At 40.7% G+C, this 16,544-nt stretch overlaps 1 protein-coding gene across 1 annotated transcript in view; it reads left to right on the forward strand.

Moving 5' to 3' along the window:
- The window catches only part of LOC135945649 (uncharacterized), a 56,779-nt gene that overhangs the window by 26,226 nt on the left and 14,009 nt on the right, over positions 1–16,544 (forward strand). Inside the window, exon 4 of the mRNA XM_065493468.1 lies at positions 16,116–16,321. Within this exon, the coding sequence (XP_065349540.1) occupies positions 16,116–16,321 (206 nt within the window). The remainder of the gene's footprint in view (positions 1–16,115; positions 16,322–16,544) is intronic.

The raw sequence follows: 16,544 nt of genomic DNA on the forward strand, positions 1-16,544 counted from the left end.
ATGCATCAGTTCCAGCACGGTTCGCAAACCCAATTTCGAGCTAGCATGCGATTCGATCTCTGATGTACTTTGGCTTCAATAAAGAGTCATCTCGGAACGATGAGAAAGTGGCAAAAGTGAAAGGTCCACTAATGGGATGCGTTTCTTGCTGCACTGAGTGAGCCGAGCAGGCAGTGAACGAACGAAGCAACCCAACCAACCAACCAACGAATGCCCGGCAGGCCATCCCGACCGACCGACCGACACACACACACAGCTCTCGGGGCCGAGATGAAAATCCCACGGCTCCAGAGTGCCCTCGCGGTTGCCATCCTCGCTCTCCGCTCACGGAAGCACCGCTCTTTCGCCGCAGCAACTTGTGAAATATTTTATTCGGCACTTGAACCAGACGTGCCTAGAATTCGGTGTTGCTTAAAGTCGTAAAGTTTTTGTTCGGGAAATGTCTACTTGCTTTTGCAGCTTTTTAAAATCTTAAATTGTATTTAAAGACCGTCTTTGACGAAGATTCTGAGCCCACCAATCGATTCCTGAGGTTCGAATTAGGTAAAATTGACATTTTTCCGTTAAAAAAGTGCAGCGCGACGTGCGAACTTTTTTTCCCGCCAAAACAATTTCAACGAATTTGCGTGAAGTGCGCATGCGTCAAAGCTGGTTTGAGCACTGCCTGTACGAATGAATTCTCTGTCAGATCCAGCCAGCTCTGACGCATGCGCAGCTCTCGCATTCAAATTGTTTTGGCGGGAAAAAAGTTCGCACGTCGCACTGCACTTTTTGGTCAGAAAAAACATCAATTTTACCTAATTCGACCCTCAAGAATCGATTGGTGAACTCAGAAACTTCGTCAAAGGTGGTCTTAAAGGTTTGCAGTTAATTATAAAGGTCATTTCAGGTCATTTTCTTAATTTTTTTGGTGTTTTTGTAAATAAAATCAAACATTTGCATTTAAAACCCTCTCTAAAAATTAGTTTGAAACACGTACAAACATTTGCGAAGTTTCCAAATCATTATTTTCGAGAATTTCCTCTTAAAAAATATTATTTTTCGATTTTCGCAATATTGTTTCTGCCAAATTTCGAGTTCTACGGGACAGAATTGCAAAAACAGCACCCCATTAGACTCGTCTTGACCTCCCCTATTGAACTGAAGGGATTTAGAGGTGTTAATTCCCACCCCTTTCATCCCCCTGCCAGAAATTTGGAAGGAAATGTCAAACTAAGCATGTTTATTATAAAAATTAAATTTATTTTCCTGAAAATTCGCTCTAAACTCCCTCTTGCTCTTCTGCAACATCTAGAGATTTTTAAACTCGAGAGAAAAAGGAACCCAAAAATCCCAATTAATTTTTTTTCTACTCAGTTCACAAATATTCTTTGAAATATTTCCTCATTGGACATTAATCTCATCACGAATAAATCATTCAGATGTTAATAATTTATTTACAAATGTGTTTTTTAAACTAATTATTTTTTATCTCTAAGCAAACAATAAAATTGCTTTCAAGTAATTCCTAACATTCTATTGAGATCCAGACAGTTTTGTTTTTTTCCCCATATCTAAATCGCTAGGGGCATTCATTATTTTACCTGCGATTCGAGATCGCGCGGCGTTCTGCGTGCAGGAGAAGCTTTTGCACGGCCATTCAGGCATTCCAATGGCTTTCAGGCAGACCGCGATATGTTATGGAACGATGAGAAACAATACACACACAACTACCTGGCTCTGGCTGTGGCTGTGGCCGCGCGAGTTTGCATTGACGCGCGCGCTCACCTCCCGATTATCACGCACGCGGCTCTCGGCTTTGGGTTATTGGGGGCCGGAAAAGCAAGGGTACAGGACGGCTCTAAATTGCTCCGCGCTTCAAAGGCTGCTCCGCCGACTCCACCGACGCCGCCGAGCTATTTAAAACTACACACACACACACCGAGCACCGAGCTGGAGAGATGCTATTGTTGCTCACCGGGGAGAGAGAGAGAGCATTAATTCGAAGCGTATAAACGACTCCACCCTTTGGGTCTAGCCCCTTTGAACTTGATATCACCTTACACGTCGTTGTGTTGCTGTTGCTTTTGTTTTGTTTTGTTTTGTTGGTAAACTCGAAGCTGATCGACTTTACGGGTTTGCTCGGGCATGCAGGAAATGCCTTTTAATTCGTTTCCTCCGTTTATATTTTCGCAGCCACACGACGGCGTTAATTATAAACATTCTCTTCAAATTTCTTCGAGGGGAAATATAAACGGCTCTTTGATAATGTTATATTTAATGAGGGGCCTCGCTGGAGCATCTCATTATTTTACCTTCCCTAACAAAAAACTTGAAATTGATTTTAATTCGCTGGAAAATCATTTTGTTGAATTATTAAGCAAATAAAATTTATTTGTTTGGTTTGTAATTCTGGTCTATGGGCTAAAAATGTGTGGAATTCCATTACAAATATTGAAAATTGACTGCTTGTAAAATTTTAAATTAAAAACCTGTTAGAAAGATTCAAATTCATTGAATTAACTGCTGGAAAAATGTCTTAATTTTTAAAAACGGTTCAATATTCAGTATCAAAACCCTCGTTCACTGGATTCTTTGTGAAAAGAGGGTGAAATTCGCGGGAATACTGAAATGGGGGCGTGGTTACTAGGAAAATAAAGAATAAAGCGTGGCACGGTCTGCAAAAAGCGCGGGAAATCGTGCAATTTGACGTTTTTGCTGAGAATTTGCGATATTTTTGGGATTGAGGCTGAAATTCTCGGAAAAAAGAAGGCGTGGCACGCGCTGCAAAGCGAGTGGAACCGAAAAATTAGGCGATTTTGTTTGAGAACTCGTAAGAATTTTGAACTGTGAGTGTCGTTCCTCGGAATTGAAAAAATAGGCGTGGCAAGTGTTTCAATGAGCGGAAAAGTCATGCAAACAGTCAACGGTTTTGCTGAGAACTTTAAAATTAAAAAGGGGCGTGGCAAGTCGTGTTTATCAGCCGTCAAACTTGATTTATTGCTGCAAACTCACAGGATTTTTGAACAAGGTACCTAGGAATTATCAAAGAAGGCGTAATATGTGCAGAAAACCACGGGAAAATAGTGCAATTAGACGTTTTCACTGAGAATTCTCATGAATTTTGAAATGGGGGCGTGGTTCCTTGGAAAAAATAAATATAGGAGGCGTGGCATGTTATTGTAAGGCATGGGAAAATCGTAAAATGAAGTTTTTGTCTCAGATTTTCATGTAAAATTTTCGATTTACTGGTTTTGTAGAGAAAACAATTTTCAAAATGTCTCAAAAACTACAGTTTGAGCTCTTCAGCAGTGCATCTTTCAAAAAATGAAAGTATTTATGGAATAAAAAGGCTTATAAAATAAGTCTCTTGGCTGAAATGCTCAATTCATTTGATGATTAAGCGAATTTAACGAGCTCTCTTCAACTTCCTGTGAAAGACGAGTTGGATTTTGGCTCATCTCTTCACCAAATATAAAGTGGTACTCTGAGAGAGAAAAATTGGATCATAAATTATATGACGGAAGCGGCGAAATGGCCAAAATGATTGATTTATGGAGGAAGAAGGGAATCGGAAGAAAAAATCACCGCTTACTAGCTCGTATTTTTTATGTAATCGCAACCCAAATAGTATATAAATCACGCGCCGATTGCATTGTTTAACTGTTGCTCAAAGTGCTTGGCGCTTTTCAATCGATCGATCTGTGTGTGCAGCGCATAGCCAGGTTTCGCAATCGCGCGCGCGAGATGCAGGAAGGTGAAGGGAACACAGATCGAGAGAGACAATTAGAAGGCTCCGCGGCCGCGAGTGCACTCCACGCCCGCTGCTGCTGCGTTGCCGATTTGCCGGCATGAGACTCGTGCGAAACGGATTATTGCCCAAAATAAATCCATTATTGTCACCGGGCATCAGGCTCGGCGGGAAAGAAAGCGCGCAGAAAAGGAAATCGCATTAAACGCGCCTCCGGTCTTGCTACTTGACACTTTTCATAAGTTAATTACCCCAGCTGTCTTATTTAGAGTGCGCGCGCGGCTAACTAAATAAATGTGGAGTGAACGCGTTATTTTAATTCAACACCCGGATCGTTTTTCCTCTTTTTTTCTGGTGCAAGCGCGTAATTGGTTTCATGTGACAAATGGCTGGCAGGCGTGCGATGGTTATGAGATAGTAAGCAGTTGATTCGGCCGGGTTATGCTCCCTTTCATTTCCTCGATCGTTGATGATGGGGATATTAGCTTCATTATTTAGCTGGAGCATGACAATTCGACCGAATTGTTTGGTTGGAAAACAAAATATTACAAATTCTTGGACATGAAACATTATTTTTCACCTAATCACTCAATTTTTTTTAACAGTTTTGGACTTTTTTGTGAGTTTTTAGATATATTTACAAACCGAATATTGATTTATAGCCGAAGAATCAATCTTACAGTTGATTTAAACTGATTGAATCGGGGAAAAACACGAAAATCAATTTGCTCGACGCTGATTGGCTGCCGCAACAAGCATTTAAGGAGTTCCCGCGCAATTCGCTATTGATTACACTTGTTGCTAGGCAACCATGTGAGCTGTTGACAATCTTGTTGCGTCAGCCAATCAGCGTCGAGGATTCTTTGAGCAAAGAATTCTTGGCTGCTTTCTCAGATTTCCTTGTTTTTAATCACAATCGAGTTGGTTTAATTATTTTAATGGATTGCTGCGAGACGAATTGATCTGAAGATTGATTTATAATCGCAGAAACACATTAAAAGTTGGTTTAAATCGATTTAATTCCGAATGAAAACACTCAAATCCAAGAATTCTCTGCTAGAATAATCCTCGATGCTGATTGGCTGACAACGCGCGTGTCAGATTCTTCCGCGCAATTCAGCTGTTGCTTGGCAACCGTGGGAACTGTTCACAAGCATGATCTGTCAGCCAATCAGCGTCGAGGATTCTTCAGACACAGAATTCTTGCTGTTATCTTTGATTTGCGTGTTTTCAATCGACTTATAATGCGTTCCTGAGATTTAAATTCGATAAACCATCTGTTAAGCTGCAAGTAGAGACCAAACAATCGGTATTTCACTGGTAAATAAGAGGTTCTTTTGGCGGCAAAAATTCTTTTGTTCAAATTTCCTCGAAATAAATCTCAGCGAGATTTTTCTGTATGAAATTACCGTTGAAACCATTCAAATAATAATTCAGATACCTTAACCACCGGAAAAAATTTCATGAACAAGAAAAGATGACTCAAAATTGAAATTAACCATTTAAAAATTCATCATGGCCAAAGAGTTCAGTTATAAAACGTTAATAAATTTGCACATCAGCCTTGGCGTTGCTTAAAACGCGTAAAAATCAGGACAGACATGCAGAATTTAGTAATTAATTATTATTCAACGGTTGCTATACCTCATCAATTAAATTTTTAGCTTAATGATACTGTTACTGCAATCCTTGACACAAAATAAAGATCTCATTTTACAAGATTCCAAGTCGAATAAATTTAATCCTCTCACTCTTTAGTTGAATTTCAAGTTCAAACCTCAAACTGTGAGCAGTGCATTTTATGCTATTCCGGCGGATGAGGATGAGGGCAAAGATCAAGGCTAATAATAGTCGTTGAATTTTTATTCAAGCGCGACGTCTACAACTCTACATTTGCGGTCGATTTTGCATAATGTAGGTCAGAGCCCGAATGGCGCGGCTTTATGCTGGCTTGAGTCTCCAAGGAAGTGCATAAACACGCCGCGCGCGAGTGAGGAAAAAAAATAATAATAATCTGAATTACGACTGGTGTGAAATTCATTTATGCGTGCGCTCGCTCGGCTCGACTCGTCGTCTTGGGTCTCATTACAATAAATTTTCGCATCCATTCTAAAATTGGCGAAGGCCGCGCTGAAAATTACTTCACTCGTCGCCGCGGCTGCTTCTGTATGTTGTGCAAGTGAGATTGTAACAATTACAGCTGCTTCTGCTTGGCACACAAAATAAAATAAGAGAAAGAGAAAGAGAGACCGGAGCCGAGCACAAGGAACAACAATAAAAAGTGTAACATCCTTCTCTTGCCTCTCTTTTTTACGGCCCGCAGAAGAAACAGTGCAGTAAAAAAAATATAACTCGAAACACACACACACACATACGTACACACTTCTTGCTTTGCGTGTTCAGCAGTTCAATTTATTACCGGCTGTTTATTGTGCGGCGAATTTCGAGCCGAGATGAAACGCAAACTCGCTGATGTGATGATGATGATGCAAAACCGATAAATACTGTTCGTTCGTTCGCCGCGTGCTGAGTTTGTTTTTTATTCGTGTATGTGCGCGCCACAATTCCCCTGGGCTTCCGATTGCTGCTGCTGCTGCGCCTCGGACAGCCTTGTTGATGTAGTGCACGGTGCACACACATCGTTTCCGATTTTAAATGAAAATCGAGGCATCACACGAATTTTTGCCAGTATTAAATTGGGGGAATTTATTAAGCCTACATAACGGAAAAAAATATATCGTGCCGCGGAAATTTGACCGATTCTTCGCCCCGCCCACTTTTATATCGCGCAAGGGTCAGCTGATTGGAGTGAAGTTAGCTCTAAAAGCCGATGGTACTCAAATAACCGGTCTACCAACTGGAGCCAATTTAATTCCTACCAGCTGGCTCGTGAGCGCGATGTAGAGGGATTTAAAAGTGGGTGGGGCGAGGAATCGGCCAAATTTCCCTTAAAGACCGTCTTTGACGAGGTTTCTGAGCACACCAATCGATTCCTGAGTGTCGATTTAGGTAAAATTGATATTTTTCCCTCCAAAAAAGTGCAGCGCAACGTGCGAACTTTTTTCCCGCCAAAACAAATGAATGCGAGAAGTGCGCATGCGTCATAGCTGGTTTGAGCACTTCCAGAGACACCGCCTGTACGAATGACTTCTTTGGCAGTTCCTGACAGCTCTGACGCATGCGCACTTCTTGCATTCAAATTGTTTTGGCGGGGAAAAAGTTCGCACTTCGCGCTGCACTTTTGGAGGGAAAAATATCAATTCTACCTAATTCGACCCTCAGGAATCGATTGGTGAGCTCAGAAACTACGTAAAAAACGGTCTTTAAGTGAAAATTGACGGGTAGCCGCGTAAATTCTTGAAAACAATCAGTTCTGAAGTTTCCATGCTTTCAAATTGGCGGTAACTGTCTGCCTATTGAAAATTGTGATTTATTTGGCCAAATATCACACACATTTTGAAAAATCTTGATTGGAGAAATCAAAATCAAGCACAAAAACTCAGTCAAACCGTGTAAAATTTTGAGAAAACCCAACTGGATTGTTACCAAGGGATTTTTCTTTAAATTAAAGAATTTTTCTGGACCTTTTATCAGCTAAAATACTTTAAAAGCGTTTCGGATTAATGGAATGGTAAATATTTTGAGTTTTTGAATTGTTAAGTTTCCATTTTTACCCTCTGGCTCGGGTTTTGAGTCTGTTTTTACTTAAAACAAAAACAGATTTAAGCTCCATGGTTGACGGTTGACAAATCAAAATATCAAGGGAGGAAGCCAAAAATTGCTATTAATACCGAATTTCTAACTCTCCCCCAGAAAATTCACCCTTATAAACCTTTCAAATGCTATCAATAGTCATAATTAAATCAATTGAGACTTTGAACAATGCCCACTAATTATTGCTGAAGCAAACAGGACACAAAGAAGGTCATTTGAGAGGCGATCAGGGTGTAATTATCACCACACGCGCGGCGTTGGACCGTTCGAGGCGGCGAGATTAATCACTGCGAAACAATAACGCACCACCGGCTGCGGCTGTGTGGCTGTGAGGCTGTGCGGCGGAAACAGGTGTCATTGAATTTCGTGTGCGCACGGAGGAAATTATGACATTCATGCTTGGCTAGCGCTTGCCTCTGCTCTCTCGCATGTGACGTGGCCAGGGTCGCCAATATGCAACTGTTCTGCCTGCCTGCCCTGGCTTGCCCTGGCGCAGGTTAAAAAGCTCTGCGCTGCTTTCTTCCTTCCACCGTCAGCTGCATTTTTTTCGCCTCCGTGATTGCAGCCTCGCATATATACGAGACCGAATACACGCGTTTCTGCACATGGCATACACGCGGGGCGGGAGGTCAAATTTGCGAAAGTTTTCTCCACAAACGGCAATCGAAAAGTTTTGTTTTATTGTTCTTTGTCTGTCTGTGCGAGGCTGAAAGTGCTTTTGCGATTGTTTTGCGCGTGACAAAGGGAGACAATTGGTGCGGCCAAAAATGTTTCTCAATGAAATGGAAATCGAATAAATTCATTCACGTACGGATGCAAGTTATTTAATTATGTCAGCAGTCTACGCCAAAACTTTAAAGTTATTAAAATGAGATAAATTTTCAGATTTTTAGGACTGGCTTAAGTTCCGCTTGGCAAATTTGTGTCTTGTAGAGTATTTTAATTAATTCTCAAATAATATTGAGGCTATAAAAGACGATAAAATCAAGCTGCGAGTGCCAGTCAAGTTTGGACGTGATCCAAAAGGTAAATAAACAGAATATTGAAGTCATATTCGAGTTCCGTAGTTTATTCCAGGTGCAAATTTCTCGTGAAATCATATTTTAATCTGTTATTCTCCTTTAAGACCGTCTCTAACGCAGTTCCTGAGCACACCAATCGATTCCTGAGGGTCGAATTAGGAATAGTGGATGTTTTTCCCGCCCAAATAGTGCAGCGCGACGTGCGAACTTTTTTCCCGCCAAAACAATATGAATACGAGAACTTCGCATGCGTGAGAGCTGGATGGATCTGACGAAAAAGTCCTTCGTACAGCTGCGGTCTCTCTGCAAGTGCTCAAACCAGCTCTCACGCATGCGCACTTCTTGCATTCAAATTGTTTTAGCGGGAAAAAGGTTCGCACGTCGCGCTCGACTTTTTGGTCAGAAAAAACATTCACTCTACCTAATTCGACCCTCAGGAATCAATTGGTGTGCTCAGAATCTTTCTCAAAAGACTAATCTCAATAAAACTGAAAGAATTTTCCTTTTAAAAAGCTGTTAAAAACTCAATAATCCTAGTAAGACTTGCGACACACGCGCCTCTAGCGGTGAAACTATTTTTCTGGCCAATAGAGGCGCCACAGACGTCATCAAGCAATTCTTGGCGCCAACAATTTGAAAAAAATCTGCAATTTTCCCTGCGTCACGGGCTTTTGAAAAGAAAAACGATTCTAACGGATAATTTATGCAGACGCGATTTCGACTCGATTGCGGTGGCCGGATTTCAATGTGTATTTGCATTTGAGCGAGCAGCTGGCGTGTGTTTTACTCGGCAGATAATCGGCATGGAGTGACTCGGCAGGCACCTGCAAATATATAATCATGGCAGTGAACCGCGAGCAGCGAGCGAGCGAGCGGGCGACACACGTGAAACGGCACCAGCCAAGCCTGCTTTTGACTTTGCGACGCGAGAGAGAGAGAGAGAAAATAAAGCTCACTGGTGCGTGAGTTGGGAAATAGGCTTTTATTGTTAACATTGTTTGCGTGAAATGTGAGAATTAGAATTGTTTGTTGTTGATTTAGCCGCGTGCGCACCCGCTTGCAATTTCTCCGGCCGGAAATCCGTCTGCTCCACGCGACGATCGACGACGACGAGACACTCACTGTGCTGTGCTGTGCTGTGCACACATTTGCAAATCAATCACAGCAAACAAAGCAGCCGCCGTCCTCCGCGTCCTTTGCCAACGCAACGCCGATCGAATAAGCCAATCCGCGCAGACACGGGTTCTTTCTTTCGTCGTTTTTTGCAATAAACTTGGCACACACACACAGCCGAGGTGAAGTACGTAAATCAGCAGTTTGTCTGCACTAGAAAAACGGTGCAGATTGGTAAACAGTTAAATTAGGCGTGGAGCACGAAAAAATGAATGAAAATCAAGGAAAATTTATTTAAATTATTTTTCTATCTTTTAAAAATTAAAATTATTGTCATTTTTATTTAATTTACCACAAGAAAATGTTTTTCTTTCTGTCGGCGCCGCCTAAACCACCGAAAATTCCTCAGGTCACGTGACCTGAGGAAGGTCGGTGAAGGTCAGAATGAAAAATCGCCGCTAAGTATGACCAAATGTGCTCAAAAGTACTGAAAAATCAGTCTGGGAACGAATCTCAGGTCAAGGTACCCTGAATAAGGTCGTTAGGGTATCCCAGGTAAAGGCCCTATCAAAGACCTGTCTGATGAGGGGTCGTGGTTGACGGTCGGATAAACGGCCGAATTTTAATAAAAATAAAACCATTTTTTGAAAATTTCGACTTTTTTAATAAAAGGCAGAAATAAATGCTTAAAAATTCGAAAAATGGTCAGATTTTGAAAAACCGCACACGGATGGACGCGGCCCATTGAGGGGCATTGATTGGTGCCGGAAAAGGCGCAATCCGGCCCACAGGGCCCCGGCTGGGCTACAAAAACCATAATTTAGAATTGTCACAAATCACGTTTTTAAACCTTTAAAAAATCATAACTCGGCTCCTATGGGTCGTAGAGTCAAAAACCAACATTCGTTAGACTCGCCGTAGAATTCTGCGTTGATTGAATCTAAAAGCGGTCACCGTCCGCACCAAAATCCTCAAAAATCTGCTTGAGGACTGTCTCCTTACTTGATATCCTATTTTATTTCACACCAAATAGTTTCCCTGAAAGGTTTCACACGCTGTTGACAAGAAATCTGCCAAGAAAATTGGACAATTTTGATTTTTTTTTTGTGGCAATTCAAATAATTGGTTGTTGACAGTTTGCGTTGTGCGCACAAACAAAAAAAGGCAGAAATGCGGCGTCCTTGATGACGTCCTCACTCAGCAGCAAAATAATTCAATTTTCCTTCCTTTCAAAGTCTCTTTTCATTTCGGTCCAACTTTTCCGTCTTACAAACAATAAACAAAACTTATTGAATGAGAGCAGAGAGTGGCTCGAAATGAAGCTTTTTTTCACTTTGTCTCGTTTTGGTACATATCAAAAAATTGCTTTTTATTATTTGCCGCGCCAGAGGGGAACAGTGTGTGTGCGTCGGTCGGCGTCGGCACACTGGCGGAACGAAACAAAAGGCGCGGCGTCGCTTAATTTTGCTCCTTTTTTGCGTGCGACTTTCCATTCTTTGCCGAACGGCGGCTTTATTGTATTATTATTTTAAACGAAATTGAATTTGCTACGCCGACCGCGCGCACATACAAAACTTTCTTCCTCGCTCGCGTCAAATCGCAGCAGGCAGCGTGTGTGTGAGTGTGTGCGCAGACATAAATCATTCGGATGGGTCACGATTCAAATATGATGGCTCGCATAGATCATGTCGTCACACGCTCCACTCCGCCGCCAGCCATCTTTTTGTTATTCAATCCCGCCGACGCGTGATCCAGACGACCTGAATCCTGAATCTCGATTCAAACTTTTTGCCAAGAGTTCGTTTGTTCGTTCGGCAAGCCTTTGAAACAATTTGTTTTACAGTTTTTCACATTTTTTTTTAATCTTCTCCGAAATTTCCAGCGCCTGACAATATTTTCTTGCCAGATTTCAATTCCTCTGGTCGAGATTTGTCCAACCTTTCAGGGAAACTCTTTCTTGTGAAATAAAATAGGATTTCAAGTAAGGAGACAGTTCAACAGCATATGCAGCCACTTTTCTCGAATATTTGCAGGATTTTGCAGTTTCAAACGTCTTTAAACTAAAATCACTAAATGTACACTATGCAGAAGTCATTTAATATGTATTTATAAAAAAGCTCTTCAACAAAAATATATAAAAAAAACAATCCTTTGAAAAATGATTAAGAAATAATTAAAATGCCCGAATTAATCCTGAAAAGATTAAATTTTAAATTGAATTAAATTTGCTTTCTCTCATTATTTATTAATTGTGAAGATTTAGTTGGATTTTCTGCTGACGAGAGTGAAAAAAGAAGGCTGATTGTGAGGAGAAAAGGATTAATTTGATACATTCTCCAAGCAGCTGTCACTTTCAGCCAGTCCATCTGTTCAAAATAGCTTTCTGTCAGTATTTTTTAGCAATTAAAATCGGCCAAATGTTCTATCGTTATCCTTCTTCTCTTAAAACCATTTTAATTTATACTAGAAAGTGAATCACGCGTTTTTTAAATTCACAGCCACCTGTTTTGGCCTCGGATTGTCAGTTTTAGGGCGCAGAAAAGACTTTATTGACTGTATCACGTGGTCCATTTTATTTTGAAGAAATAATTTAGCAAAAATTCATAATTGCAGTGTGCAAAAATCACATTTTAAACGAAAAACAAATTTATTTCACAAAAATTAAACGGCCCTCTATACGATCTCTGCGAAATTTGAGCTAAGTTACCCTTCTGGCAAAATAAATCGTGATTTTGAATTAGAAGAAAGTGCTGACCGCTAAATAAAATTAACTTTGGAACCGATTTTCTCGGAAAATTTAGCGATTGACAATTTTTTATAGCTGGAGAAACAGGTTTCCAAATTAATAATTCATCGATGCTGCCAAATCCTGGAAAATCGTTGTTGCCAATGCATGAAATCATCTCTTAGGATTCCGTTGAAGCCAAAATTGAGCTAATTAGTGGTTTAAATTTTCGAGAAAAGTGGCTGCAATGTTAGAACTGTCTCCTTACTTGAAATCCAATTTTATTTCACAACAAAGAGGTTCCCTGAAAGGTTTCATACGCCGTAAGACACATCTCGACAAGAGAAATCGAAATCTGCCAAGAAAATGTGACCGAGCGCTGGAAATTTTGGAGAAAATTCGGAAAATATGAGTTTTACTGTAGCAAGGTCCTTTTTTTGATTAAGACAAATTATTGATTGCCGCCCTGTATCGATCCACTTAAACAAAATTATTCTGCTCTTTCTATTCTTTAAATTTAAAATTGTAAAAAATCCTGCTTAAAACAATTACATGATTTCCTCTCCTGAAATGTGGTCCAGGGCATCATCTTTATAATTCTTTAACGAAGCGACTGGCTGGCATTGTACTATTGTACGGTGTGCGGCGGTTGACATGCATTGCCGCTGCTCCACATACACGCAGCGCGAGCGAGCGAGCGCGAGAATAGTCGTGAGTTTGTATTGGTGAGTACATAAATTTTTTGCGTCCACGCCACGCACAATGACACGGAACGAACGGTACCGCGGGCCAAGAAGTTGCACTGCTCTGCTCTCAGAAAATCTATAACATGGTGGTAAAACAAGAAAGCATTGCCGCCGATTTAACCTTTTGTGTCAGTTTTCGAGCCGGTTCAAAATGAGACACACTCGTGATTCTAGCGGTTTGTCCGGGAAAAAATAAATAAAGACCGACGGTGTCTGACCGCCGCTGCTGCGTTTGTTTCTTTCCCACTATATGCTGTGTGTGGATGTGACATAACGTTTATTTCTGCTCTTGCCGCGGGAATATAATATGCAGTTTCAATTGTTGCTGCGAAAGGGCGCGGCCGGGTGCATTCTCTATTACCGATTGCAATCGCTGCATGTGCAGTGCAGGCTATTTTCAGCTCGTTTTGTGTGGGTGCACAATGCACGGGGCGAGCGGCAATATCGTGTATCAAATTGTGTCGCACCCCCGCGTTTATTTCAGGATCGATGCTGGGAGAAATTCGCAGCTGCGAACTCTGAAAAGTAGGGCTCCGTTTGGGTCAAATTTACCGTGCATAAAATAATGTCTTTACGAATCATTGGAGACTAATTCTACTTGGAAAGTGTCAAAATTGCACATTTCACGTGCTACTTTTATAGATCAACAGCAAAAATTCTTCTTTTGCATCGTGAAAATTGATCAAAATTCGTCAGTTCAAAAAATGAACAGATTTGTGCAAAAAAATCATTGATTCTCGCCACTTTAAACGATAAATAATCGATTTACAAGAATTAACCGATCAAAATTTTAAAGAATTTTTTCAAAATTGGAAAAAAATGTCTACTGGATTCTCTGTGGACCCCAATTCATTGGAAGAGAGGGCGTGTATGTCTGAAATATTCGGCGTCGAAACAGCTGAAGAGGGGGGCGTAACCCATGGTAACCCAATGTCAACAATGTGTGGTGGAGCACCACGCCCCCTATGAGCGGGGAGCAGTGCACTCTTGCCGTCTTGCCCTGCTCTTGCCTGCTGTGACCGCGCCGCCATATTGTATTCCCTCGGTCACGCCCCCCTCTTCAGCTGTTTAGATTAGACGCCGAAAATTTATGTTTCACGCGCATTAAAATATATAGAATTATTTTAATTTTGGCACCGGTGCTAAAGGTGGAAGGAAACGTCCCATTTAAAAGGGGGCGTGAATCTCCGAATATTTAAAAAGGCGTGGCAATTGTTGCAAAGCGCGGGAAAATTGTTTTTCCTGAGATTTTTAGCTACAGTCCTCATTAAATTATCGTCGCTCTGCCTTGCAACTGCTTTTGAGGGCCTTTTAGACTTTTTAAAGATGTTTAGAGTTTTAAAAGTTACGACAAACTTCCGAAATTAACAGAAAATGACACTTAGTGACCTTTGACCTAGCCCGATGACCTTGAATTGTGTATTCATTTGATCGGGCTTGACGAGATAATGAAGCATATACACATTTTAATTTTTAAATTGGATTACAAGGAGTTGAGATATTTGTTCCCAAAATATAAAAAAGATAAAATGTGTGTCTTAGACTTTTTAATTATGTTTTAGTCAACTTTGGAGATTTATTAGAGCTTAAAATGCACACATTTTGAAATTAACTCGAGTTCTAGCAAAATCGGCCAGAACGGATAGTTGTTTTTTATTTAATTTAAACTTAAACCTTATAAAAAGATTATTTACAATTTATTGATTTTCTAAAATTAAAATTGATCACTCTGATTGAGTTTTCTCTTGGCATGAAATTATTATTTTGCGTTAATTGTTTGTTTAAAACCTCCTATTTTATTATAAATCATGAGATGACCACAAATGAGTAAATAATTTCACAACTGCATATCTCTCTCAATTAGCAGATCTGCATTTTTGTAGTAATAATTTTTCTTTTCAATGCTCTCTGGTAAAAAAGACAAGAAGTAAAATTTTAAAGCTCTGGTAAACTTATTTGCTCGTCCGAGAGTTGAAAAATTATTATTTCCGCTCGCTAACTCTGGTCATAAACGCCGTGCCGTGCCGGGCTGCCTGGGAGTACTTACGGTCAAATTTATGACCTATGAGCAGATGAATCAAATCAAGTCGAGTTTAAGAAAGAAATAAAAAAAGAGATGGCTGCTGTGCGGCGGCCGAGCATGCAGTGGAGCGAGACCGTATTTAGCGCCAGTCATTGCGCGCAGATCAAACACTTAACGCCACACTGCCGGCCAGCGGCTAAAACTCTTCAAGTTGCATCACGAATAGCGATAAGAGGGTATATAATTAGTTTTTAATTGCCCTCTCGGCAAATAATTATACAGAAATCAAAGAGACCAGAGAGAAGGATTCTGCTTTGTATCAAATTGCAACCGACGCAATATGCCTTGGTTCGACAAAAAGTTTTTTTAGACGAGTAAAAATGATTAAAGACAGTCTTTGACGAAGTTTCTGAACTCACCAATCGATTCCTGAGGGTCGAATTAGTTAGAGTGGATGTTTTTTCCGTTAAAAACGTGCAGCGCGACGTGCGAATTTTTTTTCCCGCCAAAACAAATGATTACGAGAAGTGCGCACGCGTCACAGCTGATTTGAACACCGCCTGTACGAATGAATTCTTTGGCAGATCCAGCCAGCTCTGACGCATGCGCACTCCTCGCATTCATATTGTTTTGGCGGGAAAAAAGGTTCGCACGTCATGCTTCACTTTTTTAACGAAAAAAATGTCTTATTTACCTAATTCGACCTTCAAGAATCGATTGGTGAGCTCAGAAACTTCGTCAAAGACGTTCTTTAAATTAAACGGTGAAACTCTTTTGGTTTCATCAAATTTTAATTACGATAAACAAGTCAATTTCATGTCCAGAAATGAAATAGAATCATAAATTGACAAAAGTTTCTATCATTTGCAAGGCCTTCTCCGTTCTACTTAAGAATTAAATAAACTAAAAGCGATTGGATCGAGATAAAATGAGACCCTTTCACTAAGCAGCCGCGAAATGACGTACTCATGCAGCGCAGCGCACGAGCCACTCTCGAGAGACAACTAACAGTTATTCTAATTAGCACGTTTGGATGTTGCAGGTGTCGAGTCGGATCGGGTCGAGCGTCTCACCTGTCCGAAGAGCCAAAGTCTTGTTGTGGGCTGGTCCTCACGCAGGCGGCTTCCATCAGATGGTTCATCGTCCTAATCGCCTTCGTCGGCGTCTGCTGCTCCGTCGTCGGCACCGGGCTCGGCGCGATGCGAGCCACTGGCCGAGACCACCTCAGCATATCACTTCTCATGATAGGTAAGAACTCAATAATTATTTTACTAATTTAAAATAAAATACAAGGATTTTTTATTTAATTTATTTATTTATTCGTTTTAAAAATTAAATTTTTTATAACACTTCCACAGAGATAATGAAATGAAAATTTTAATTAATAGCTTCATTTAGCAGCCATTTATTTGCTGTGACATACTTTTTCTTAAGTTTAAGAGACTAACGGAGCTTTAAACAAGTGGTTAAC

Source organism: Cloeon dipterum, chromosome X (genome assembly GCF_949628265.1).
Source record: "Cloeon dipterum chromosome X, ieCloDipt1.1, whole genome shotgun sequence".
NCBI classification, from domain to species: Eukaryota; Metazoa; Arthropoda; class Insecta; order Ephemeroptera; family Baetidae; genus Cloeon; species Cloeon dipterum.